This window comes from Lonchura striata, chromosome 8 (genome assembly GCF_046129695.1).
Source record: "Lonchura striata isolate bLonStr1 chromosome 8, bLonStr1.mat, whole genome shotgun sequence".
Lineage (NCBI taxonomy): Eukaryota > Metazoa > Chordata > Aves > Passeriformes > Estrildidae > Lonchura > Lonchura striata.
In genome coordinates, this window is record NC_134610.1 from 25,728,358 (window position 1) to 25,755,477 (window position 27,120).

A 27,120-nucleotide genomic window follows, 5' to 3' on the forward strand; every position below is an offset into this window, starting at 1 on the left:
CGGCTCAGTGGTCAGGGAGCACTATCTTTGCCTATTTTGCAGCAGAAAAGGACTGAAAAGCTGGAGGTCTTCTCATAATCGCTACAGCTGGGGCTTGTTTGCCTTTGTTGCACCTCATTTGGGAAACCAGCAGCAAAGTGACTTGGGAAAAAGAGAAAGGAAAGCCTGGGAAGCAGAGAGGTTGAGTGGAGGAAAAAGCAAGCAAACAAGCATGAATAATACAGGCTGCAGAAGTGCTTTATAATTATTTATAAAAGCTCTCTTACCATCAGCAAAGCACTTTCTACTAAAAAAGTAATAAAAATGCAGCGATATTTGTAAGCATTGTATATTTTTTGTTTAATTATGTTAAACAACTTCAAGAAGACCATCTAAGCCTTGTATTTCCCTTCTTTCTCAGTCTTTGTTGTCTGGGTAGTTAAAAGCACTCCAGCATTGCCTCCCAGCCTCAAAACTCCCTGGTAAAAAGCAGTTTGAGGTGGTTTCAAACCAATTCACTGGCATTCTTACTCAAGTGGCAGCTCAGAATATCTTGCCATTGTGCCATTGGAGGAGCAGCCAGCTGTGGTCACCTTCCTTGCAAATGAAGAGATGGTTAATCAATCCATCAATACACTTGTGGGTTACAGAGGTTGCACCCTGCCCTCACATGTTTATGCTTGGCTCCTTGGAGCAATGCCTAGGTGTGGAGAACTGGCCATGAAATGTACTTGGAGATGTCAGCTTTCCCAGTGGAGGTAATGCCAGAGAGGTCAGCCCACAAGAATGTTGGTGCATGTTGACTGAAACAAAGGATTTGGTTGTATGAGTGAAATGCAAATTGCTGGGCACTGTATGAGACAGTTTGAACACCATTGCAGCATAAATGTGTCCCACCCAGCTGTGCCCTAGGCCACAGTCATCTGAAAATGAAATGGTTAGAGTAGAAAACATGATTGGGTTTTCTTCCAATTTTTCTTCTTGTTTTTCACAAGGGAAGAAGAAAGTCTAGAAACCATACTTAAGCTTAACAGGAGCAAAGACTTGGCCAAACTGGATTGAAACTTGTCCAGTGACCCAGAATGAGGAGAATGGGTTTTATCAGTTTGTTTGATGGTGGGCCAAGGCATGGACATGACTAAAGCACATGGTTCCAAAAGAATCTGTGGTGGGGATTAGCTGGCATTCTTGCTGAAGTTTGGAAGTTTAACAGTTTTTATTGGCTGTCTTTCGTGTTTCATTTTGAAAGCCTAAAGCTTAATTGCTGTGATGGAGAGGAAGTAGGGGGTCCTGCTCATCTGGGCTGGTGCTATCTCCCAAGTGTAATACATCCCCAGCTCACACTCTGTTTATATGACCCAAAGGAAAGGTTTTGCCTCATGCAGAGCAGAGGGCTTGGGCCAAGATTTTTTGATTAAGGAAGAAAACTCTTATACATTTCTATTAATTTTACATTTGGCAAAAAATTATTTCCTGACCTTCTCGTAAAGGCTTTTTTCAGTTGTTTTTAACATTTGATTTATTAAGGATTAGCTCCAGTGTGAGAAAACAAAGTCAGATGCTTGAATGAAGCCAAATAGGGCTTAATTTAAGGAGGCAAATATTTCCTGATGATTTACTTACTAGATTCATTCTTCTAATTTTCCATTTGCAGATTGCCCATGAGCAGATTGCAATATTCCCTAATTGTATGTATTATTGGAAGTCTGTCACCTGTTCAATAAGCAAATATTTCATGGTCCAGAACTTGCTTCTGGAACTCCAGGGCTCCTACAGAACTGGGTGGCTTGAGGAGCCATGGGGACAGCAGTAGGGTATTTGTTGTGCTGGCCACAGCAGAAGCTGTGATCATTGCAGTCAAGCAGCTGAAGCCATGTACTGTGTTGGCAAAGTACAACCCCACGAGGGCACAAACAGATGTGATTCCCTGGGATGCAGCTAACCTCTGCCTAAGCATGAAAATGGCAGCTTTTACAGTCCACTCCATTAACTGTGTTTTGCCAACATTCATGTTTTTGCCAAATTAATTTTTTGCCACATACTCACAATTTCACTAGTAGCCACTAGCTCTGCAGCACAGATGTGCACTTCAGATGTGGAAAGGCTGCAAGCACACTGAAAGCAAGTAGTTATTTAGAGAACAAAATGTCCCTGCTGTTTGCTCAGTACTACTTTAAATAAATAGACAAACAAGGAGGAAAAAATTCTACTTAGAAGAAGCCCTAACATTGCCTTCTATGTTCCTTCTCCCTGGAGAAGTAGGATAAAGCTACACATGATGGACATTAGTGGGGTCACGCAGGGTGCTGCTGACTGGTGTCAGGGTAATAAGGGGTCACAGGGTGATAGGGGGTAGGCCAAGCTGAGGAGAGAGCAGGGGGAGCAGAGCTTCATTTGCATTGCTCTGTGTCCACACACCAGCTAAGCCAAATGCTCTTCCTCTTCGAGTGCCACTTCTCAAGACCACTTGGATTTCACCTTGGCCAAGCCAATTGACTCTGTAATGAAGTTAAAGGCTGGGCAATTGCAGCCAGTTGAGTGCTCAGTCCAGCATAGGCAGGATTTTATCTGCAGGCATTTTGCTTCTGGCTCTCAGCCTGATTTAATCCCAGAAAGGAGTGAAACCAAAGCTGTCTGGGCCATCTTTCTTTGTGGAGGAGCACACTAAGTCCCTGCAAGTTTGTTTTGAGGCGGTTGCTTGCAGATATGTGCTTTGCAGAACGGGAATGAGTCACATGAGGATCATTCTGTATCCAGCAAGCTACTTCTCCTTTCAACTCTCCATTCTCAAACAGAAGATCTTGTGACAAAGAAGAAAGGCAGATTCCTGGCAGCCTGGAATTGCTTTTTTCCTCCCTGGCCCCTTAAGAAGAGCTGTAGTGTGTTGTTCAAACAGGTTGATACAAAGCAAATAAACAGCCCTAGAGAGATGGTCAGTTTCTGTAAATAGCAGCGTGCTGGCCACAGAGGAGAGGGGCAGGAGAACGTGGGTGTTAGAAAGCAGCTGAAGAACAAGATGTACATGTAAAAGCTGTTTGTTTCTTCACAGTACACAGAGCCTGATACTACTACCTTGCCTACACATGGCCTAGAAAATATGAAGGGATCTCTGTGGCAATTTCACCTGCCAGCCAAGCTTTGCAACAAGCTTTTGTCTCTGCACCAGAGGCAATTCTTCTAACCTTATGCATTCCTCCCCAGACCAGTCACATACCCAGGCCAGTGGGCAGGTGAAACATTCTTCAAGTAGGGTTTAGCAAAGGCAGGTTGCAGTTACAGGTTTGCTGGGTGTACAGGATCAGCAATTATGAGTGTGGGTACCCAGCTCATATACAAAACTTCTCATCCACAGAAAATCTTCACTAGCACTTAATAGAAGCGGATTAATATTGATGTCCAAGTGCTAAGTGAGTGTACTTGCCATGCTTGCTAAAGGACCAGTGTGGTGTCAGTGCACAAAAGAGCTACCTTCTCACACAGATTGAACACTGACAGTCTCACCTGGCACATACTTGGCCAAATCCCACATGGATACTGGAATAAAGTGAGCCCTGCCAAACAGCACAATGGCACTTCAGAAGAGAGCTCAGGGGAGGAGAGCAGCCCCGGGAGAGTTGTGTCTGATCTTCTCCCATGCCAAAGGAGTTTTGTGGAAATGGAGGTAAAGTGTGTCCTAAATTTTGCATGTTGGCTGTGAAGGTGAAGCAGATGTATGTGCAACAAATTAATCACGTGAATGACAGCAGAGGAAAGGACTTAATGTAGTCAGACAAAAGAGATAAAATGTTCTGGGGTCTGTGGTGTGGTGTGAGTAAGAGAGTCCCAGGTACCTGTCTGGAAGGTGTTCTGTGAAGTATGCAGGTACCAAGAGTGGTTTTTGCTTGTGCCTGGCATCCTGAAGCATGTCCCTGACAGATGGTTTCCCTGCCGTTTCACCTGCCTCCGCAGGTACGACTACATCGAGATCCGCGACGGGGACAGCGAGGCGGCAGACCTGCTGGGCAAGCACTGCGGGAACATCGCACCTCCCACCATCATCTCTTCTGGCCCCTCTCTCTATATCAAGTTCACCTCAGACTATGCACGGCAAGGTGCCGGCTTCTCTCTGCGCTACGAGATCTACAAGACAGGTGAGTGTGTGAGTCAGTGCCTGTCTCCCAGACTGTTTGACACAACTGTCTTTGTCTGGAGATGTCTTTGACCACCTTTTCAATGTGATTTCTAGCATATTTTCCAGAGATAAAGGACCTTTGTTTTTTTAATTGAAGCAAGGCTGTGCATCACATTTCCAAGAAGGTAAAGATGTTAGTGGAACATGACAGTGCATTTTTGGATCACAGTATGGCAATTAAAGCAGGGTCCCTCCTTAAATGCTCTCTTGTATTCGAGGACTAGAAACATATATCTTTACTCCCTGGCATGTGTGGAGCTTGTTAGGGCTAAAAGGGGATTGTCCCTCTGTTAGAAGTGCATGGAGCTCCCCCTCCTGTGTAGTTGTGATTCAGGGTTAATCAGTGATGCTGTGTTTTCTCTCCACGGATGTGGGGTTTGTAGCTGGGAAGCTCTAGTCTTCAAGTGACTGCTGTCAGCAATGCTGTCAGAGTCTGAGGCAGCACCCATCCAGGCTGATAATAAGAGGAACTGTTCATAATTCTATTTAATACTTAATTACTATTGAGGAAAGAAAAATCTGCTCAAAGCCCTTTTAATAGTGTTGCTGTCTAAATATTTGCCAGAATTTTGTGCCTGGGAATAAAAGCTTGAAAAAATAGCCTCTGCTCTGTGTGCATGTGAGAGGTGTGTCTGCATGCTGAGGGATCAGGAGAGTGTTTTGTGTGAGCACACAGGCACCTGCCCTGTGCCTGCATTCCTTTGGTCATGTGTTGGAAGAAAACACACATGGCTTTCAGTCATTGCATTCAGCACCAAAAAAAAATGTCTGTGCCATGGGAAGAACCTAAAAGGAGCACAATAGGGTTGCTTATCCAGCATCTCTAAAGAGAAGATGGGGAGCACAGGCAGCAGTGCCCAGGGGCCCTGGGTCAGGTGTGCAGCAGGCAGAGGTACACAGACAGCCCACAACCTGGCCATAGGTAGATGTGAATGTGGACACTTTTCTGCAAGAGAATGAGACTCCCTAAATTCATTGTGAATCAGTGAGGACAGGACATGTGTGAAGGCTCAGATGGATGAGGAAAATGCTGTTGCTGGTGGTTGCCTGGACTGCGTAACTGGCCATTGAGCAGCCAGATCACCACCACTGTTAGTTTATGGTTAGGATGCAGATTAGTCCTGAAAGTTTAGTGATTCAGCCAGATATTGGGGTTTGCTAAGGCCAGTTGCTATCAGTGAGGATGACAAAGAATGCAGGTGGGAAGACCCACCTCAGCCCCCCTTGCCTCTCCCTCCCTGCTCACACCTCCTGTGAGCCCAGCAGGCTGTGCTGGGTTGTGCCTGACCTCACACTGCATCTACGCCCTGACTCAGGGCAGAGGCAATGTGGGGTGGTCCAGCAGCTGAGGTGGCCTGGCCATGCTGTGGGAAGGGATGGCAGACAGGAACCCTGTCAGTCTGGCTGGGAGCCAGCAAGGGACCAAATCTATGAGGAAAGGAGAAGTTGTTACTGGGAGGGAGGGAGAGGAATCAAGGGCTGATCTGGAGGAGAGCAGGTATTGGATGGAGGCTGTAGCTGAGTTTGTGTCCCTCAATGAAAGGCTGTGAAGTACTGCCTTCAGGTCTGAAGTGGTGATGGGGCTCCTTTTGTCACTCCCACCCCTGCAGGCAGCCATCCTCTCCAGATACAGACACACTTTCTTACAGCCACAGCTCATGAAATCAAGCCTGGCAAGGCAGGCTCTGGCGCAGGGGTGTGGACGAGCCCGTGATCCAGGAGCCCTCCCAGCCCACATCTGCCTGGCCCCAGTCCCTGTCAGGGCTCCGGAGAGGGTGGTGGTGGGCAATGCTGGCTGCAGGGCTACTGCAGGACACGGGCCAGGTTTCCATCTGAGCTGTCCGCGTAGCCAGCAAGGGTGTCACCAGCTTTAAAGGTCATTAGATTGTCATTGTCCACATCAGTAAAGGCAGCAGTGACTGCAGATTCCTTCTGTCTTAAAGGTGACCTAAAAAAACAACTCTTTTCAATGGAGCATTTCCCCACCTTGTGCTAAATTTCCTTTATCACAGTGTGAGAGAGAAGCAATCTGCATACAAACAACCACATACCATTCATTGAATCCCCTGATGGGTATCAGTCAGCAGTCTGTGGGCTGACAAGAGGCCTGCCCTGGCTGGTCCAGCTTCCCTGCTGCTCCCTTTGTGAGTCAGTTTCGAAGGGCTGGGCATCAAAGTCTCCTCTCAGGCTGGCCTGTGCTGCCGAAGTCAGCATGACTCCCGTTGATTATCTGCAGCTTCCTTATAAAAAGCTGATCATTGTGTTTGCTACTATTAGCCAAAATGTAGGCAAAGATGCCAAATGCGAGAAGAATCGATGAGGAAACTGTTGTCAAATGTGGTGATAATATTGCCTGTCTCTAGAGGACAGTCCCTGACTCTGGGTTTAGCCTTTGGGTTCCTCCCTAGCTTGTAGCTTGTGTTATTTTCACTATTTATCTGTCTTTCAGGTTGTTTAGAACAAAGTACATCCTTACCCCTGTTCATGGCATTATGCTGTGATTTGTGCCTGGCATTTTTTTTCCGCCTCTGCATTTTACCCCACAGGTTCACACCAGAAAAGCTGGCTGCTTCATTAGATAGTCAATTAAGAGCCTCTCCTGAGTAGCTCTCCAGCCAGGCACTGCATAATGCAGTGCAAGATCCTGCTATTACTGCAGGCTGCTGGCCTGACTGTAGGTTAATGCTGAATTGAATAACAAGTCTGCTATTAGTCCTGGTAAGGCTGGTGCTGCCTGGAAGAGCCAGAGAAAGAGGGTTTGTAGAGGAGAAGGAGAGTGTCCCAGTAAAAGTGAAGCAGAAACCTTCGTGAATGCTAGTGCCAGGTTGCAGCAGTGGCCAGCAGCCTCTCTAACACTTCCTTTCTCCTCTGATAGCTCCAGGCTGCAAATTTCTGTTGCCTATTGTCCTGGCAAGGGTTTCAAAGTCATCGTGGTATGAATATGACACAAATTGCCCTTTCCCCAAGCCCCCTGAGGCACCTTGGCTGTATGAGAGGGGGCACTGAGCTGGCCTGGCTGCAGCCGAGGCCAGTGCTGAGGTCAGCAATAAATAAGAGGCAACATTGTCTGTCCTCCCCACCATGCAAAGGTCTTCCTTAAGGATAGAAATAACTTGCATTTCTGGTGTGGATGGCTCATTCTGTGAAAAAGAGGGCTCTGTTCCTGCTCTCAGCAGAGACCTCCCTGCCATGGCCTCTGTTATCCCCACTCTTAATGTGGCCATGCTGGAGCTGGCTCCTGTCCCTTGTGTGGGTCTCGGGAGGGAGGTGGAGGCTGCAGGCTAACTGTGCACATCCCAAGGGTTTGCAACAAACAGTGGAGACATTGGCACCCTCCCACTGTGTAAATATTTGTGCTTTTGGATTTTCTCAAGAGGAAACTGAGGCTGGAAGGCGACTGGTCCATGGGAACAGCCTTTCTAAAATGAATGCATCCCATTACTCCTCTCTGCCCCATCCCAGGCAGCTCCTTCCCCAAATGGGGCTCCTCCACCAGGCCTGGGGTCGCTGTGGCACCTTGCCTGCATGGCTGCAGGTAGCAGCTGTGTCACGGGTACTGCAGCTGGCAGCTCCCTGCGCTGCAGCTCTGCAGGCCCTGCAGCAGCACACGGGCTGCCAGGTCAGTCTGGGGGATGGGGGAAAGTGCCAAGTGCAGCTGGGGAGGACAGGCCAGCTTGGTGTGGCCTCCCTGTCCACCACCACTGGTGTGAGGGATGTGGCTGGCCAAATCGCAGCAATGGCTTTGGATAGGATCCAAAAGTCTAGTCCTGGTTTTGAGGTAATTGTCAGGATGATCAGCAGTGGTGTACAGATTATGTCTGCAAAGCTGTCTAAGGGATTTTGAACCATGTTGTCCACTACAGTACCTCCTGGACCTTGCCTCTCCATACATGGAAAGCTTTGAAAATCACCTTCTCACTTCTTGCAGTAATTTCCAGAAATGAATATACAACCCTACTAAACTCAGAATGAGGTTTTCACAGTGCCAAGTTGTTGGCATTAAGCTTCATTGTTGCTAAGGCTCTGGGTTTTCCCTGCTGCTACAGGCTCCGAGGACTGCTCCAGAAACTTCACTGCCTCTAACGGCACTATCGAGTCTCCGGGTTTCCCTGACAAGTATCCACACAACCTGGACTGCATCTTCACCATCATAGCCAAGCCAAAGACAGAAATCCTCCTCCACTTTCTGCTTTTTGACCTCGAGCATGACCCACTGCAGTCAGGGGAAGGAGACTGCAAGTATGACTGGCTAGACATCTGGGATGGCATCCCTCAGGGTAAGCCACGGGGTCCTGCACTGCTTTCCTTGGCCCTTCCTGGTGTCTCACAAAGCTCCAAGACTGCAGTCTGTGTCTGAACACCAAGGGTGCCTAACCTCAAAGGTGGCTGCAGCCTGCAACCTGCCATTAGGTCACTCCATAGCCATCTTGGGGACAGTGTACCTGCAGAAGGCAGCATTCATTAAACCACAAACTACTGCTCTGCTGTAACCACTGATCTGAAAAGCCCTGTGGGACACTCCAAACACCAGCAGTTCTCCCTCAGGGAAGGGCAGTGGGTTCATGCAATGATGGGAGGACCTCCCTACCTTATAGCAGAACTGAGAAACAGAGCATTCTGGAGCATTTCCCAGCAATTGCAGAGCAATGCCTGCTGCAGTGGATATTTCTGCACTGCATGGCACCAGGCCAATGTATATAAAAAACAGCCCATCCCTGAAGCCTATCTTCTTTATCCTGATCAGCAATGAGCTGGTGACCCAGGAGGCCAGTGGAAAAGCAGGCATGACCTTTGTTGCTCTTTCTTTTGCAGTCGGGCCCTTGATAGGCAGGTATTGCGGCATTAATATGCCATCGGACATCCGCTCCACCACCGGCGTCCTCTCTCTCACCTTCCACACGGACCTGGCAGTGGCTAAGGATGGTTTCTCTGCTCAGTACTACTTGATCCACCAGGAAGTCCCAGAAAGTAAGTTGGAAATGTGTGTGTGTGACTTAGTTGTGTCCCCTGTGATTCCCATCTTTCATTTGGCATAAGCAAGAGTGAAGCAGGCAGAATTGTGTCCAGGGACTGGTTCTCTACCAGCAGTTCAGACAGCAGTTTCACTCAGGTCTGTTCTCTATTTTGATAGAAGTAAGATATCAGTAAGAATTTCACTTTCTGACCTTTTGTTGACTTTTCACTTGCTTGTGAAGTCTTCTCAATACCTTTTGGGTTTGAATCCTTCATGTATGTACTCAGCCCAAAGGATTTAGGGGAAGACTTCAGCCCAGCATGTGCAGCAGATTCATTAAAGCATGAGGGAAAATATGTGCTCTCTCTCTCTAGTTTTCCAGAAATTCACAGTCCCAAACCACAAATTGGAATTTCTTGGCTGTCTAATTAAAGATTGCTTAAAGCTCTAAGAATTTCAAGCCAAATTTTGTTTTATAACCCTTAATAAGAGAGGTAAATTGATATGGAGTGAGGAAATAAGTTGTGTGTTTTGAGAATGAAGAGCATTTTGATTCTTTTTGAAAACACTTGCAGGCAAGTAAAGGTTCCATTTGTTTTCCCATGGTATTTTTGCCTCAGAGCTACTGTACTTGACCTCTGTTTGCAGTGAATCTCTGATACAACAGAAGAAGCCTTCAGGACACCTCTCAGTCCCAGAGAAAGAGAGGGAGTCCCTGACCTGCCACTGAAAGCCTGTGACAGGGAGCAGGATAGAGTAGGGACTGTGCAGCACCAGGGCAGCAGGGTTACAACCTCTTACCCTGAGTAAAGGATGTTCTGCTGAGGCTGTGAGAGTTACAGACAAGCATGAGCTCTTCACCATTACCTATTGCCACACTCAGTTGATATGTTCTTTAATCCCTTTTCTGTTCTGGATTTGCAAATAAGATGTTAAACACAAAGCTTGAGAAATCAAGCACAAGAGCCTTTCTTAAAGTCCCAGGCCTGTTTTTATTTATGGTGGTGTAAATTGAAACTTTAATAATAGCACTGACATCCTAACTTGGCCCATCATTTCCCCCCAAGGTTGACTTGACCACATTAAAAACACAGGTAGTCTGGTGGAGCCCCATTGGTTTACAGCAGCAGCATGCTTGGACCCATGCACTGTTTTCTATCGCTGTTTTCTTTGCTATTGTTTTTATGGGAGAGCTGCTATAAAATATGCTATAAAAACATGTCCCATAAAACTGAGTTAATTGTGATTTCTAAAGCCTTTGAAGTGAGAAGATCCAAAGAAAAGTATAGCAGTGTCTTTCATAATCTTGTCTGGTTAATCCCTATGGGCCTAATACCGCATACAGTGCATGCAGATAGACACAGACACATACACACATGCATCCCTGCTCTCACATGCTCACAGAACCTTTAGAGCTGCCCATTCCAATCCTTGATGTTCCTGCTGGCAACAGTAAGCACCCTCCTAATGTGTCTGTCTGTATTCCTTGCCTTGTCAGTGCTTAGATTTCACCTACAGCCTTCAAAATGGGAGCTTTGTGGCAAGGGTACTTGGAATATCTTGGTAGAGGTGAAGGGAAGGAAGGGACAGAATTTTGTCAAAACTGAGCAAAGGTGAAGAAGATAGAGAAAGGGACAAAGATCCAGACTGTATTAGTGTTCAGAGGGCCATGCAAACACAAAGCTGCCCTAGCTATAATTTTTCAGTGCCATCTGTGAACACACACAACATGCAAGATGGTGCAGATCTGTTCAGGCAGCTTTGCTCAGGGTTGGCTGGAGAGATTAGTTCAGGGCTGCCTTTAACTTGGGGGTGAAGTACTGAGTCTGTAAACCAATCTCTGTGTGTGTCTGTGTCTGCTCTAGACTTTCAGTGCAATATGCCTCTGGGAATGGAGTCTGGCAGGATATCCAACATGCAGATCAGTGCCTCCTCCACCTACTCAGATGGGCGATGGACACCTCAGCAGAGCCGGCTCAACAGTGATGACAATGGCTGGACCCCCAATGTAGACAGCAACAAAGAGTACCTCCAGGTACCTTTCCAGCCCCCTCTCCTCTTCCCCCACCAAATGGAGTGTCACGCTGTTAAACTGACCCTTAACCATAAGGGTTGTTGAATTTTTTATTGCCTCTGTGGCTCAGGGGGAGCAAGCAGCAGGGGAGCTGCAGTGCCTTGGTGAAATGCGGCAGGCTGACTCTCCCATTAGCATGCCCTCACAAGGGCTGATTCCATCTGCTGTCTCTCTCCCACCCCCTCCTTTCTGCCCAAACCTTGATGGAGTTTCCATCAGACTGACAGAGACTGAGAGAACTCTGCCACTTACAAGGGCCACTGACTCTGCCACTGGCCTGACGACCAAAGTCCCCAGGGGGTGCATAGAAAAACAACTAGAATAATATTTATCTCATCAGTGATGCAGGGAGCGTGAGCGGGCTGATGTCAGGCGGGGGGCTGACAGAGCAAAGGCTTTCCCTGGGAGCTGGTTAGAGCCACAGTGTGTCCACACACAGCTTCTGGCTGTGTCACATCGCTGGGAGACGCTGCTTGCTAAAGGGCACTACGAGCAGGAGGTGGTGAATGTCATTGCCTCTAGCAGACGTCTCATTCTTCATTCATGGCAGGGCTACTAAGCCAGCTCTGCTGACCTTTCTCAACCTGTGTTGTAAAACACAGGAAAAAAACCAGCAAGGCAAAACGAAGAGCTGCAGCACTTACTAATTGGATATTATGCTTTTATTTTACATGGAAAAAGTCAGTCTCTGTCCTGCTTTAAAGGACATGCACTTCTGTGCAGATCTTATTGCTTGGTCTGAGGCAGGAAGAAGGCTTTGTGATGGTCCCATATAAACAGACATCAAGATCCTTAGCTACTCTTGTCCCAGGATCCTATCCTGCTGAAGTCAGCCTGGGAAAGGGTTGTGGCTGTTAAACTGTGCACCCATAGATAAAGTGAGACAAGCTGAATTTGAACCTTTTAATTATTCAGAGAAAGAGAGAGGAACTAATTTGCCACATTATAGACTCTCAAGTGGTCACCACTTTCTTTCTTGTCCCTTTTTGCTCTGGCAAGGTGGACCTCCACTTCCTGACTGTGCTCACAGCCATTGCCACACAGGGTGCCATCTCAAGAGAAACCCAGAAGGGCTACTATGTCCGAACCTACAAGCTGGAGATCAGCACCAATGGGGAGGACTGGATGATGTACCGGCACGGGAAAAACCACAAGGTAATGTCCTTTCTGTCTCTTCTGCCTGCACCATGGTGAGCCTTGCAGCAAGCAAGAGGGAGGAGAACGGAGAGATTTTGCAGGCCCAGGGGGTTTAATCCATGAGGGACCCTTTTTCTGATGACAGCTAAAAGAATGATGATACTCTGAGCAGAAATAGTCCTTTCTCCTCTGCACAGCAATGAGGAAACACTATTCCTTGGAAAACCTGGCTGCTGCTGCATCTTTCGTGGTGGTGAGAGTATGTTCTTTGACTGCAAATGAAGGAGAAAATGTTTTCACAGCCTGTGTTTTGCCGTATAAGATTCATTGAGCTTTTGTGGTCGTAGACCCGTCTGCATGCTGGGTTAACAATCACAAAACCACATGAAACTGTAGTTCAGGAGTTACTGAGGCCTGGAAATGAAAGGGCACAAATCCTAAGAGGCAATTGCACCATCCCCAGAGAACAAAATGAGCAATAAATAATGAGAAACAATTCAAGCTGCCAGAGCTGTGAGATCTGCACTAAGCAGGCATGGTCAGCAAGGGTGCATTGAGCCCTGGGAGCTGTGCATGCTCCTGCTGTGTTTCTTGGACACCCACAGAGGTGGGAGCAAGGAGGAGGGAGGGTAAATATGGGCGTCCATCTCTTTCACACTGTATGGATGCTGGGGTGTGGCCAGGAAGGATAAACTTGGAGTGGTCTGCATGGGAAGTGTATGGGGTGGAGGGTTAAGGTAGCCATGGTGCCGGGCTGGTTTTTCTGTCTATTGCTTTGGTCAGTCATGGGGTTATTCCCTGGTTAAGCGTGCCTCAAGAAAGTGCTTCCCTGCTCTTCTGTGGCACCCACAAGCACTGCTGCTGTGTTCAGATCCTCCCCGCTGATGTGCCATAGTGTGTCTGTGTGAATTCTGGCTGGGTCCCACACACCTCCCCCCATACATGTCTCAGTAATTTTTGATTGCTCAGCACTTCTATTAAATTAGCTGTCCCTCTTCTGTGCTGGCACGGGCGCTGCTGGTGTGAAATGCAGTAGCCTGCCTGCCCAGGATTCATCCAGACATTTCCTTCCCTTCCGGGCTGTGTGATTTCCCCTTCCCCACAAGTGTGTCTTAGGTTCAAATTCCCTCTGCTTCCCAGAATGAGTCCTCTCTGTGCAGAGGTACCTATCAGGGTCCCATACCTGCAATATTTGGAATATTTAAGCTCCTTGTGTGCCAGTGAGGGAGTGTTAGTCCTATTTTAGAAGTAGAGAAATGGAGGCACAGGGCAGCCCAGCACCACACAGGGGAGTCCTCAGCTGGGCTCCCCCAGATCTCAGGTGGGCTGGCTCCAGGACAGTAACTCATGGCAGAGCTCATGTATAGTCCTAACACAGTGCCCATGCAGTGGTGTGGAGCCTGTGTGCCCTCCCAGGACCCACTGATCACAGCAGATCTTTCTGTGAACCGAGGTGACTTTGAGGTCTCATTGGGACCTTTTCTGTAAGCTGAGTCAGGCAGGATATACTCATCATGCTGGACAGAGAGATGAGCTATATGCACAGCTCAGTGTTTCAAATAACTAGTGGCAATAAATTTACCTTTTCAAGTCTTAACTGAAGCAGGAATCTGGCCTGGAGGGTGGTTTTAGTTGCACAGGAGAATAAATATCCCATCTTTGCAGGGCTGGGCGTTGGACACCGTATCCTCAGCCAGGGTGGAGTAGGACAGCATGACGGGTTTCAGTGCTGCTAAGCCAATTTACATTGCTAAAAGACCCTAAATAAAGCCTGCCTGGTGTCAATCCAAAACAATCCTACAACCACCTGAATTGGCACCATTTCAGGACTTGGCCCTTGATTTCTGTCAGCTTTTTCCTACTCTGTTTTCTCTTTTCATTAAAAAAGTGGAAAAAAACTCAAACCTCATCTTTTTTACTCCTCTATTCCAGTATCAATTCATTCCCACATTCTGGCCTTAATTTAGCAGACAGCTCCCAAGGCTGGAGGAGAAGCAATTGCTTTTTGGTGGCTTGCCTACCCCTTGCATCCGGGTGACTGCTTTCCTGCCCCGCCAAACAACTGGCTGCCAGCTGCTGAGCTACTCTGGGCCAGGGCAAGGCCACTGGCTCATAGACCTGCTGCCGGGGGCGCTGGTCCCCCAATCCGTGCCCGCATTAATCCCACTGTTCCTGTGCTAAGCAAGCTCCCAAATGCCTGTGCAGGGCAGCTCCTCCCTGCATCAGTGCGGAGCTCGGCGCAGCCCGGGCTGCAGCGCTGGAGCAAACCATGCCAAAGAGATTCGTCAAGTCTGCCGCAACTTGATTTGGTGCCATGAGGAGCAGGGAGGGAGGGGAATGTGTGGACAGGCAGGGACTCTATATACATGCAGATAGATACATATATATATAGACACATACATATATGCACATATGTATATCTGCACATACACACATTTATATGCACATGCACACGCAGGCATATGGGGTGTACCAAACACTGCTGGGAATTTCTGCCAGCTCTGTGGGCCAAAAGCAATGCTCTGCCATGTATAGGTGGGTCAGCTAACATTAACATCTTCATCAGGGAGCTAATGCAAGAGAAAACCAGTGAGTGCAGGAGGTGTCGGGAGGGGATGATGCTCCCTGCAGAGGATGGGAAGCTCTCACCACCTCTCTTTTGCCCCCTGCTTCCCCTCCCTCCGGTGTTTCAGATGACAGTGGGGCCAGGGTGTTTCCCTGCCAAATGTGATGGCTCACCTTTGAGTCCCCAGCTGCTGGCACTCAGCAGCAAGGGAAACGGGAAAGGCAGGATGGAGCAGCGGAAAATGTGATTAATATGTGCTCACAGCAGACAGGGCTGGCTGGGCTGTTTCCGTGCTGTGCTATGTTTCTGGGATGGGGAGGGAGTGGGAGGGCAGCCGGCAGGAGTGGAGCTCCACACTCACTTCCTCCCCTTCCCACCCCATTCCTGCTAGGTTTTCCTCCTTCCTGCAGCCCACTCCCCACAAAGCCTGGCCCAGACATCTCCCTGTCCATGGGGTGGTGCTCTGCCTTTCCCTCAGGCATGGGGCCAGGGTGGGAGGCTAACCCAGCAATCCACACTGTCTTCCTGTGTGTCCCTGAGAGGGGAGACAGGGAGAAGAGTGGCCACCACCACTGCCATCCTCACCAGCGTGCCCCTACCAGGGGACAGGGCCAAACCAACCCTGCTGCAGAAAAGCTGGTATGGCTCTTGCCCTCCCTGTTATGTCCACCTCCTGTGACCTGGGGCCAAGCATATGGCCTCTGAAGTTTGAGGTTATCTTCCAGGCATCAGCCTGGTGTTTGTGTGAGATCTTATCTAATGGTTTGCAAATGTCTTTAGAAAACAACAACTCTTCTTGAACCCAAGGAAGGAAAAGAGCACCTGGCAGGATTTGACCTTTTGTTTTTGGTCATTTTCTTCACCTGACAGGATTTGACCTTTTATTTTTCTTTGGACAGGCTCAGCTATAAGGATTTTATCAGAAAACCAAGTTCTCGTCCATTCTGATCGGCTTCCTTCTTTGTAGCATCTCGGGTTCCAGCTCCCATGTGGTGTGAGCCACTCCACCTTAGTAATTGTGTAGATGAGCTCACAGGAATCATCTAGTGTGGCAAGGGACTGGGGATGGGATGGATTTCAGGATTTTCAGGAGTATGTTTGGGCCATGATGAGTGCTGTTCTCTGCCTCCATTGCTCTGTGTTTTCAGAAACATTTGCTTTCAGAATCTATAGAAGTCAATGGAAAAGAAATGGCAGCAAGATCCAGCTGATGTGCATTTTTCATTTCTTACTCATTTTGATGGTTTTGTGCTTGTTGTTAGTTAACTTTCCTGAGTGGCATTTCAAGTGGTAGCTGCACAAAGATTGAATTGCTGCAAGGAGCAATACCTCAGCTGTACATTGGAGCTGGGAACACCAGAGGGTTTTGGTGCTGGCAATGAATATTCAGGATGACTCTTTGGAGACCCTTGTACCTTCTCTTAGGAGCGTTCCTCTGTCTTTTCAGTTCTTAATCAGGTCTCCTGTATTTATTCACTTGAGGAAGGAGAGAAAAGCTTTCAGTCCTGTGGCTTTTTTATCTGGAAAACTCAGGAAAAGCTGGTGCAAGGGGCCAGAGGGCCACAAATGTTTCTGTGCAGAGACATCATGGTGCAGAGGATTTGCCCCGAAACATCCAGGTCCCAGCCTACTTCTGCTGCTTTTGCAGGCAGGACAAAGACATCAGGCTTTGCCAAAGGCAGACTTGTGCATTCACCCTTGGTGCAGTACCTGGGGAGAATTACAGCCCTGGCTTTCCTAGCAAGGCTGCAGCTTTGTATTTCTGGGCCTGATATCTCCTTTGCAGGCTAGCACAGTACCACTCCTCGCGTCCCTGGTGACTCCCAAATCGGAGTGGAGCCTCTCAAAGACACAGAGCTGGCAAGCCCAGCCCAGCACACTGTGTCTTGCCCAGACACAGTGCTCTGTTAAGTGTTGCCAAGTATCATTTTTCTTTTAACTCCTTGTTCCTGGATTTAATAAATCCAGAACTATCCACCCTCCACTTGAGCCAGAATCCTCCCACCATCAAACATGCCCCATTTTATGCCTTCCCTATCTGACAAGGGAAATAATCTCCCCTACTTTTCTCCTTCATGCTTCTCTGTCTAAATCCTGAAGCCCTAATCCTGTTAGCATGCTCTGTTCCAGGGCTCTGTCTCCACAGGAGTAACATAATCCTGCAGTAAATCTAGTGGGTCCAAAGAGACACATACATGATGAAGGCAGGGCTGCTGCCGTCCTTGGCTGTCTCCTCTTCCTCCCTCAGTCACTTTCTTCAGCACCCAAAGAAATTGCATAGTGGCCAAGCAGAATAATAAATAAAGCAGGAGAGAGGTTACCTCTTACCTCCTCCCTGATTTGCTGCCTCTTCAACTTCATGGCACTTTTTTGTCTCCCTGTCCTTCATCTCCTTCACTCCAAACTGCCAATGGCATAATTCCCATATCCACTGGAACTAATGCAGCTTCAGCAGTTCCCCCCATCACCCTATGATGGTTCCAACATGTCAAAAATGCAACTTGTAAATGCTGGTGTGGAGTTTGCATGTGTATGCACATGGAAATATTTTGCAGTCCTCCTCTAGCCTAGACATCATATCCCCTACTTTTACAGTCTTTCCCTTACCATTTGCTTTCTGCAGCAAATTAATTAAGAAGGTCAGCTCTCATTGATTATCAATATAATTTCACATGCAGACCTGCTGTCTGGACTAAAACAGAAGTAAACATACAGTGTATGAGGAGAAGATGGGCAGCTCTTTGATGATGGGCAGCAGTGAAAGCGAGTTCCCCTGACTGTTTCTTGGAAGGTGCTTTTAATTTGTTAATGGTTTTTCCATTTGTCTTTTGGCTCCACCACCCTTCAGTGTGTGTTCATGTGCATACGCATGTATGCTCTCTACTGAGTGTATATCTATTTATCTATCTATCTCCCTAGATCACAGCCAGGTATTTTTTTTTTTCTGCTGGTGTAAATTACTGTGACTTCTTATACTTCGATGGTGATATGTTGATTTACACCATTCGAAGACTTGGCTCAAAATATGTGCTGAGTGGGATGGGAAGCAGATAGGACGGGAGGAATAGCAATGTTCTATTTTGGTAGAGAGGGAAGAAATCTTTGCTTTCTTGGCACTCCCAATTTCACACATTTTCTTCCTAGTTCTTCCTATGCATTGAGTGCTAATTTGAGGCAGGATCTAGAGCCCGTTGAAGTCAATGGGCCTCTTTCCACAGTGTGCTGGGGCTCTGGGGTCAGCATTTTCAGTACAGGGAAACCAGACGGTCAGGGTCAGACCCTGGTCAGCAGCATCAGCATCTGCAGGCTCACAATGCATTTCCACTTGGGAAGGAGGCTGAAAGAGCAGGCATGTGGGAATACCTCAGGTCTCTAACAGCACCAAGCACATGCCCTCTGAAAGTGGCCCCTCTCTGTTGAACAGGGTGCGAGGTTCAATGGAACAGATCCTACCAGTGCAGCTGATGGCAGAGCTGGAAGTCAGGTGCCTATTCTGCCCTCACAAGCTGGCAGTCTGGAGTGTCATGGCCCAGATTCAGAGTTCATAGCTTGTTGAATGTGAGCTAGCCTGAGTTAGTTGCTGATTCTTAATCTAAAGCAGAATTGAAATTTCTCTTCTTGGAAGCAAGTAGCTGGGACCAAGGTTGTCTAAGAGATGTTTTCAGCGATGCTTATAGCTTATAGTAGTGATAAAGTTTTTGGGCTCAGTCCTGCTTCTGCTTTCTGTCAAGCTTGACTATGCAGAAGTCAGCAACAAATTATGCTGATGTAAATTTGGATTCTGGCCCCTGATGCTCGTATGTGCGAATTGAGCTAAAAAAGAACAAAACTTGAAATATGGTAAATCAAAAAGAGCAGCGAACCTCATCAGTGACTGTTGAAAATGCTGGTCCATATGCAACCTTTGGCTCATGGAGTCTTCACAGTGCTGATGGTGGGAAGCAAATAGAGATTGCCAGGAGAAGACCGGACTTGCTGCCCTTGGACATCTGCTGAGGCCCCCATTAGGAGCCATCCTCTGGGACAGAGGGACCTTTGGTCTGACCTGACATGCTGCTCCTTGTGCTAAAATAGTTGCACTGGCTCAGATAAACATTTCCTGTCCTCCGGTGTTAGGTTCAGAGGTAAGGTGTTGTGTGTCAGCTTCTGTGTTGGCGGAAAGCTGAAGGCTCTGCTGTGGTGTGGAAATATATCCTTTTAAATTGTTTGTGTGTGTGTCTGTGCCCGCAGGTTTACAAGACACATGCACACACACAGATATGCCTGGAGAGTGTTTCACAGTAACCACTCTTCTTATAGCCCTCCTGCTGGAAAAAAGGGGTATGTGGTGTCTGCTGAGCAAGGAAAAAGATGGGAAGTGAGGTCAGACAGGATAAAATAGGATATTAAAAACACATAAACCATGCTGTGTTGCTAAATGGTAGCAGCATGATATATATTCTCTAGATTAGCATTTCTGCTCAAGTTCACATCAACCCCTCATCCCAATTACCAGCCAGATTTGCAACTGATTCCCTCTGTGGGGTGGCTGCTCCCTGCCCTGAAGGAGTGGATAGTGATGTGCCGGGGCAGCCCAGAGCTAGCAGGGGTGCTGTGAACAGCCCTGTAAACACCCTCTGCACACCCTGCCGTGCTGGATCCTGGGAGAAGAGAAGTAACATGTGCCATCTGCAAGCCTAGAGCCACAGGAGTCTCACAGAATGCTTCCTTAGCTGCTATTCAAGGCAAAGGGCCAGGATACCGCCTCACCCCTTCTTCTGTCCTCAGTTGTTTGACTCTTGCCTCCCACAGCAGACTGGTGCCAGAGAATACACTCTTCTGCTTTCCTGAGATAAACTTACTGGGAACTCTTGTGGTCAGTACACATATACGTGGTGAGAGCTTGCAGAAGAACCCAGCCAGCATCTCGGTGTAGATGTGGTTCCTAGATGAGATGGGAGGATAGTCTAACCCTGTCCTGAAGTGCCTGGAGTGAAAGCAGGCAATGCCTGCAGCCTTGGTCAGTGATCTCTAGTGCTTTATGCTGGGGCAGAGAAAGGGTTGAAAATTATCCTCCCCTTGGGTGTTTCCTCTTTCCTTCCCTTTTCTTTCCCACTATAGCTTTGCAGCCTAAAATAGAAACACATGTATCCAGTCCTTGTCTGGCCTGTTAAAAAAATGGGCAGAAGAGGTGGATCTAACATCCATCTGGTAGTTATTGATTATGGCCATCTGGTAAGGCAGCGGCCTTTTCATACCATGTGGGATCATAAACTCCCGAAAAGCTGTCTCCATGTGGCAGGCTGCATGTGCATGGGAGAGGCAAAGGCAAGGGGCTGGCTGAGGCAGCAGCTTGTCAGCCCAGGCAGAGGTGCATCCTTCCTGCTCACATCACTGCTTGCACGTGATGTTTCCAGCTGGAGCTCGGTGTAAGGGTGCATCAGGATGTCAGCCTGTTTGGGGCACCTTGTCGTTTGTGCTGTAGCAGATCTAGGTCTGGGGGCAGGCTTGAGGCAGCCGAGGCCTGATAGTCTGATGTGCCTCGAAGTGCTGTGAGAGGCAGTCAGGCAGAAGGCTCCTGGCCCTCCTGCCTGGTAGGAGAGTCCATCCACCATGCTGTCCTGTGACATGTGAGGGGCTCACATGTCCCTGCTGGCCTCTGGTGCTTGCCCTGGCTGGAGGTTGGCCCTGACCAGAAAGCCTTTCCTCAGTTTTCCCTGCTGAGATTATTTTGACTGCTTATCTGGCGAGGATGTAACAGTGTGTGCAAATGTGCATTTGTGCCTCCCTTCCCTTGCAGACATTTCAGGCCAATGAGGATGCCACAGAGGTGGTTCTCAACAAGATCCACAGCCCAGTGCTCACACGCTTCGTGCGCATCCGTCCCCAGACCTGGCACAACGGCATCGCCCTGCGGCTGGAGCTGTATGGCTGCCGCATCACTGGTGAGCGTCCTCTCCTCGCCTTGGCTTCAGTGCTCCTCTCTGTCCCTCCGGCAGCCTCTCCTGGGGTGCTGTCCCTTGCCACTTCATGGCTACTTGCGGTGGGAACAGTCACACTGTGACTAGCATGGAGACATCCATCGCAAGGGATGCACTTGGAGGGACAGGATTCCACTCCTGGAGGGAGGGGGAAATGCCCAGTGCTGGTGTTGGTTCAGTGTCCAGAGCTTAATGCCGTGAGGAGAACTGTGAGCACTTCCCTTCAGTTACCCTGACTGTTCATGGCCTTTCCTTCCCTGCAGATTCACCCTGCTCCAACTTGCTGGGAATGCTTTCTGGCCTCATTCCCGACTCACAGATCTCTGCCTCCTCCATCAGAGGCTATGACTGGTCTCCCAGCATGGCCCGCCTGGTGAGCAGCCGCTCAGGCTGGTTTCCCCGTGTGCCCCAAGCCCAGCCTGGGGAGGAGTGGCTGCAGGTGGACCTTGGCATCCCGAAGAACATCAGAGGCATCATTATTCAGGGTGCTCGTGGAGGGGACAGTGTGACCACCACTGAGTCCCGTTCCTTTGTGAAGAAGTTTAAGGTGGCCTACAGCATGAATGGAAAGGACTGGGACTTCATCCAGGACCCCAAAACAATGCAAGCCAAGGTAAGCACTGCCTGGAGCAGCTGCAAAACAGGATATTTTTCTGACCGGCTTCAGTCTGCCTCATGGGGTCTTGGGAAGCCTGCTGAGCACTCCCACAGAGACTTTGGGAGCTTGGGGTTGTCACCATAAAATCCCAGGTTGTGTCCCTTGGTGCTGCTCCAAATCTGTACTAGAGGCCATAAGTTCCACCTTTCCCCAGGGATGGCAATTTCTTTTCATTTTCTGTTGTGGAACAGGCATGGGGATGTGGATGTCATCTGCTGCTTCTCCCAGCTCCCGCAGGTCAGAGTCCAAAAGATGATGTGTTTTATTATGTTTTGTGTAAAACAGTTATGTTTTACACAAACTAATTACATATTTTAAGGGGAAAGTCATGGCTGTTGTGATGTGCACCTCTGAAAGAGGAAGATGAATCACATCTTCTCTTTGGGAAATTTTCTATATCTGAAGTCCCTTTGCAACACTGGTGTGACCCTGAAATTCCCCATATTTTTTCTTTATCATTGGAGTTCCCCATAATCCCTCTGCTTAGTGCTATGGGAGTGGCAGGGGGCTTGAGGAATAAATAAATTCTCTGCTACTGCCTGTTCTGTTTTTATGCATACTCCTCTGCCTAAAATTTGGGTAAGTTTTAATTTTTCCTGATCCTTCAAATGAGGGCTGATGCTATCTATAGCCCTCTGTTTATTCCCCACAGGTTTTAGTTTGTTCATGTAAACTGAAAAACAGCAGTACTTGGACTGTGACGAAAACCAACCATTTACACCATCCTAGAACATGCAGCAGCTTCTTTATTTACCAAAGGACAAATCTGATCTCATTTATACATGAATTTAGTGGATATTCCCTAGGCTTCCCCTGCATGGCTTGGATCAGAATCTAATCCCTGGATTCTGAGCAGAGGCCAGGAGAGATTGTGCAAGTTTCTTAGAAATAGCGTGGCTGGTCCTCTTGAAACAGAGAAGGAACAGCCCAGTTTCTGCGCAGCTGGGCTCAATGGCTTGGAGTCAGGCAGCTAAGATACTTCAGACTGTGGCTACATTCTGCCAGACCCAAAACATCAAGTCTGGTTGAGAGCACGTGAAATGTTCACAATGCACACATCTCTTGCCTTTTCTCTCTCTCTCTCTGTAGCTTTTTGAAGGCAACATCCACTACGACATCCCTGAAGTCCGGAGGTTTGACCCTGTTCCTGCCCAGTACGTCCGAGTGCACCCAGAGCGGTGGTCCCCGGCGGGAATAGGAATGCGCCTGGAGGTGCTGGGCTGTGACTGGACAGGTAGGAGCCCCTACACCTCTGCCCACTGGCTGCTCTGGGGCCAGGCACTAAACCAGCAAGGTGCAAACTTCAGGTTGTTTCCATGCTGTGGCAGGGATACTGCAGCCGTGAAGGCAGCACCTGTGTGGTGGCTTGGCCCCACCTTTTTATTTCCACCTTGAAAAGAACTGGCCTCGATGCAGGATGTAGCAGCAATGTTTGGACTCTAAGCTTTCACATGGAGCCCCATGTAGAATTTGTCCTCAACTCACTTCACACTCCTTTCAGCTCTTTTACCTGAACATTGTGCTGTCTTTCACAGTCTCTTATGTTAGAGGACATTTGGGCTTTTTAGTCCAAATGATAAGACAAAAAGTGGAAGGAGAAGCAGAGTTGCAGTGACCAATACTTCATATCCTGAGCTGCCACAACAAGGCTTTGCTGTAAAAACAACAGTCCCTCTCTCACTGAAACCAATGTGGAAACCTTTTTGCACACAAGGTTGGGAAGTTAACTCTGTGACATCTCTACAAACATCCCCAAGACCCAAGAAACTTGTTCACTTTTACCCACCTGTTTTTCACACATGGTATGCCTTTCAACCACCATTTTTAATACAGAGATGAAAACTGACTTCACACACTTACTGGGATCGGTAGAGGTTGTACCTCTGACCCTCTGAGGTTCAGTAGTGATTGATTTCTCCACAGTTTCATCCCCAAAAGCAAAAAATGCACCCAAAGGGTCATTGGGTCTGATGTTCACTTTGTAGTGCCAGCGGCTAGTTATCCTCTCTTTTAATCTTTTATTTTTTAATAATGTGCTTACATATGAATCTGGAATCCAGATGTCAGTGATAAAGAGGTATGATTTCCATTTTATAAACACATCTGTAGAAGGCATTTTCTTGTAAGAATTCCCATTCTAAGAAGCTTGAAAGACACAGAGCTTTTTTTACCCTCTTGTGCAGTCTTTACAAGCATTTCCTCCTGTGATGTGCTGCAAGATGCATTGCAAACACTTAACAGCAGATCACACAACACATGTACACACTATTAATAATGATAAATTTTCACCTTTGAAGTCAATGGTAAGTATCCCCCTGGACTGGCAATCCATTGTAAATTATCTAAACTTTAAATCGCATTAGATCTTAATTTAAATTTTACGACATCTTAGGATGTTGTGGGAGAAGCAGGTGCAAGAAGCAGGAGCTGAGGGCTTTGTGCAGAAGCGGTCAGGCAGCTCCCACATTGCTGCTTCCTGCAGCTCCCAGCAGTCTCCAGCTGCCAGATCTCTGCAGACCGCTGCTGCATGGTGCATCACAGCACTGCATCACTGCCATAAAGGGAGGCAGTCACACAGGACCTCCAGCCATGTGCATGCCAGCCCTTCCACTGCACTCCTCCAGCTTAGAGAATGAGGGGTTTGTCGTTTAGCTTCTTGTGCTATTTTTGGCCCAAATTTTCTTTTACATGTGTGTCCATGCTCTTTTTTTTCAGTATCAGTAGCAACAGCACATGTTTTTTCCAGGCAAGGTTCTTTATGGTCATTTCCCAGCCTGGGTAATAATTTGCACATTGTAATGTTTAAAACTCAACTGCCAGGTCATAAATATCCGTAGCTTTATTAATCTACAGGCATTCAGCACCTAATCAGAGCAGGGCTTGTAATCTTGTGGATTCACCATGTTATAAAAAGCATTTATATCCCTGATGCAACCTGGGGAGCAGAGATAGCCCATGGCATTATCTGCATGCGTAATCCAGGCTGGCTACATGCAGCAGGCCTTGACAATCCCAGAAAGGGCCCTCCTTTGCCTGGAAGACCCAGGCGTGTTACAAAAGTGGCTGCAAAAACCCAAACAATTGCACTTGCTTGGGAACAAGATTAAGAAATGGATTAAAACAAGATGATTAAAAATATTTTCAAGAGAGGGTCTAAGCCTATGTTCATCCTGCCCAGGTGTTTCTATTTCTTATCAGCAGCAAGCATCTTAATTACTGAGTTAAACAGGTAACAGCCGCAACTGGGTTCACAAACTGGCAACTAACTCAAAAACTGGGAAGTAGGCAGTCAGCAATTGGCTTCTTTCAAAGACCTGCCAAAATTTTTCCTCTGAAGAGTGGAGAATGATGAATGTTCACTAGCAGCTGGGTTTCTGTCCTTTGAAGTTCCAAACATCTGGTTTCAATTGCTCAGCGACTTTGCATTTTGATTAGCAGTTACCACCAGTTGAACAGACACTTGCAGGGCCAGGGAGGAGTGAGAAAGCAACCAAGCAATGCCTCTCTTTTTCACTTTCCATTTCACACATGATGCTATCCTGCCTGTTATTTTCATTATCTCTTGTAACCATCGTGTTGCGGCTCTACCATGGTAACTGATTTTTCAATATACATTTCTGCGGCTTGTCCAGGGCAGTGCAACAGTGTTGATTTACATCCGCTCTGCATCTGTGTCCCATATGGGACTTGCTTTCAAGGTCCTTCCACATTGTCACATTTCAGTTATAAATCTTGATATACAGGAACAACAACCTAAAAAAATGTACCAGCTCTAAATAAGTCCCAGCTTTTAATATGTTGCTTTCACCTGCTGCTTTTTTTTTATTTATTTTTTATGAAATTTTTCTGTGCCTGGCTGCTTGCAATTTGCTTCTTGGTTGCATTTGGAGTTTTATGGGGTTGTAACAAATTTGAACTTACAAATTAAAAGAATTTGAGGCTATTTCTCTAATTTATTCTGAACAAAAGACAGCCATTGTGGGGGGGAAAAAAGTAAAAAGAAAACCCAGAGAGTTTATGTACAACATGTTTAATAACAGGAAAATAAAAGGGCATAAAGAAACCTATGGAAAATATTCAATGTATTTAGCCATTTCCTCCTGCTTCTGGCTTTATTAAATGATATCCTGAAGGGTGCCGACAAAGAAATGCAATCACACATAACTGAGCAAAGCTGCCTCTTTCTAAAAGTGGAAAGAATCAAGTCCTGCTGTACTCCACTTAATGCACCCATAAAAGGAGAGTTTGCTGGAACCTAATGTCATTTACTGTTGATCTTAATATCCTTCCCTTTCTTGCTTAAATTTCCCCTGACACCTGCTTGGAGGTTGTTACACATGGGCCACGTTAGAGAAAGGGAAATTGGACAGAGACCCTTTGAAAGTGTAGTCAGGAGCCTGGAGTGTGAAACCAGATGCTTTCTGCAGTGAGCCAGAGCTCACTAGGGGATCCTCTGGGTCCGTTTGCGGTTACATCATTTGTGGGTTTGAGTGACTTGTTTTATAAATTGGCACAACTGGTGGGAATGTTGTGTGTGTTTTTTCAACGTGTCATATGCCTTTATGAAAGAAAAAGATGTTCTGCCTGTGATCTCACTTATCCAGTAATGACAGCTAAGTGGATTTCCAACACCCGTGTAGATTGTAGATTAAAAAATTAAGAGAAAAAGTAGTGTGTATGTCTAGAAAAGAGGTTTGTTCAGTGGGAATTCCAAATCCATAGAACTCCCATATGGAAAGACAGTTCACTTGAAGTTCAAACCATGCTGACATTTGTAGCATGTGGAAATCTCATGGCATACTTGTTCTATCTCTTCCTGCCATTATAAGAACATGAAGAAAATTATTTTTGCCTTGTTTCGACTACCTGGCCTTCTTTTTCTGTCTTTTGCAAACAACTTCTCTACTCCATTTTTTTTCAGATGTCAGGCCCACTGCAGAGACACTGGTGCCCACTTTGAAGAGCGAAGAGACCACCACTCCCTACCCAACTGATGCAGAAGCAACCGACTGTGGTGACAGCTGTGGAGAAGAGGACGGTATGTATCAGAGCAGCACATCTTTATCTCAGTAACTGATGGGTTAAAAGCTAGGAAAATACTCTTATCTTCCTATTAGCGCCAATACATGGGGCTGATTCCTGGAAAGCTTACAGTAATATTATTAGTGATAGGCCAGGATTAAAAAAAAAAACAAAAAAACCCACAACAAAACCAACCTATAAACAAATCTACCAAAATCTGATAAGTTCTATCAAGGAAGGATGGAAGAGCAAGAGATAACAACTAATTCAGTCCCTGGGGTACAAGAGATGAAGAGCTGGTCCCACAGCTTCCTTACATGACCTGAAGAAACTCATTTAGTGCCCTGTTTGGAGCCATTTCCATTCCAGATCATCTCTTGGCTGGAAATCATATACTCAGAAGGTGATTCAGACTGCCTGGTATGTAGAGCTCCTTTTGCAGAAGTCACAACTGTGGAAGTAAATCACAACATGCATCGAAGACTAATGTCCTGAACACTTATCTGCTTAAGGATCATCTTCCCTAATATCAGGAGCTTAAAATTAAGGAGGCCAGTCTGGGTTCTTTGTGCAGGCAATAGAGAGAGTAGAACATTAAT

General features: G+C 47.2%; 1 protein-coding gene across 3 annotated transcripts in view; it reads left to right on the forward strand.

The window, feature by feature from the left end:
* NRP2 (neuropilin 2) overlaps positions 1-27,120 on the forward strand; it is an 88,543-nt gene that overhangs the window by 24,461 nt on the left and 36,962 nt on the right. For all 3 annotated transcript variants that reach the window (XM_021538879.2, XM_021538880.2, XM_021538881.2), the window contains exons 3-11: positions 3,928-4,109; positions 8,197-8,427; positions 8,963-9,118; positions 10,970-11,139; positions 12,178-12,333; positions 20,661-20,805; positions 21,105-21,454; positions 22,589-22,733; positions 26,421-26,537. In XM_021538879.2, coding sequence (XP_021394554.2) covers positions 3,928-4,109; positions 8,197-8,427; positions 8,963-9,118; positions 10,970-11,139; positions 12,178-12,333; positions 20,661-20,805; positions 21,105-21,454; positions 22,589-22,733; positions 26,421-26,537 — 1,652 coding nt within the window. The remainder of the gene's footprint in view (positions 1-3,927; positions 4,110-8,196; positions 8,428-8,962; positions 9,119-10,969; positions 11,140-12,177; positions 12,334-20,660; positions 20,806-21,104; positions 21,455-22,588; positions 22,734-26,420; positions 26,538-27,120) is intronic.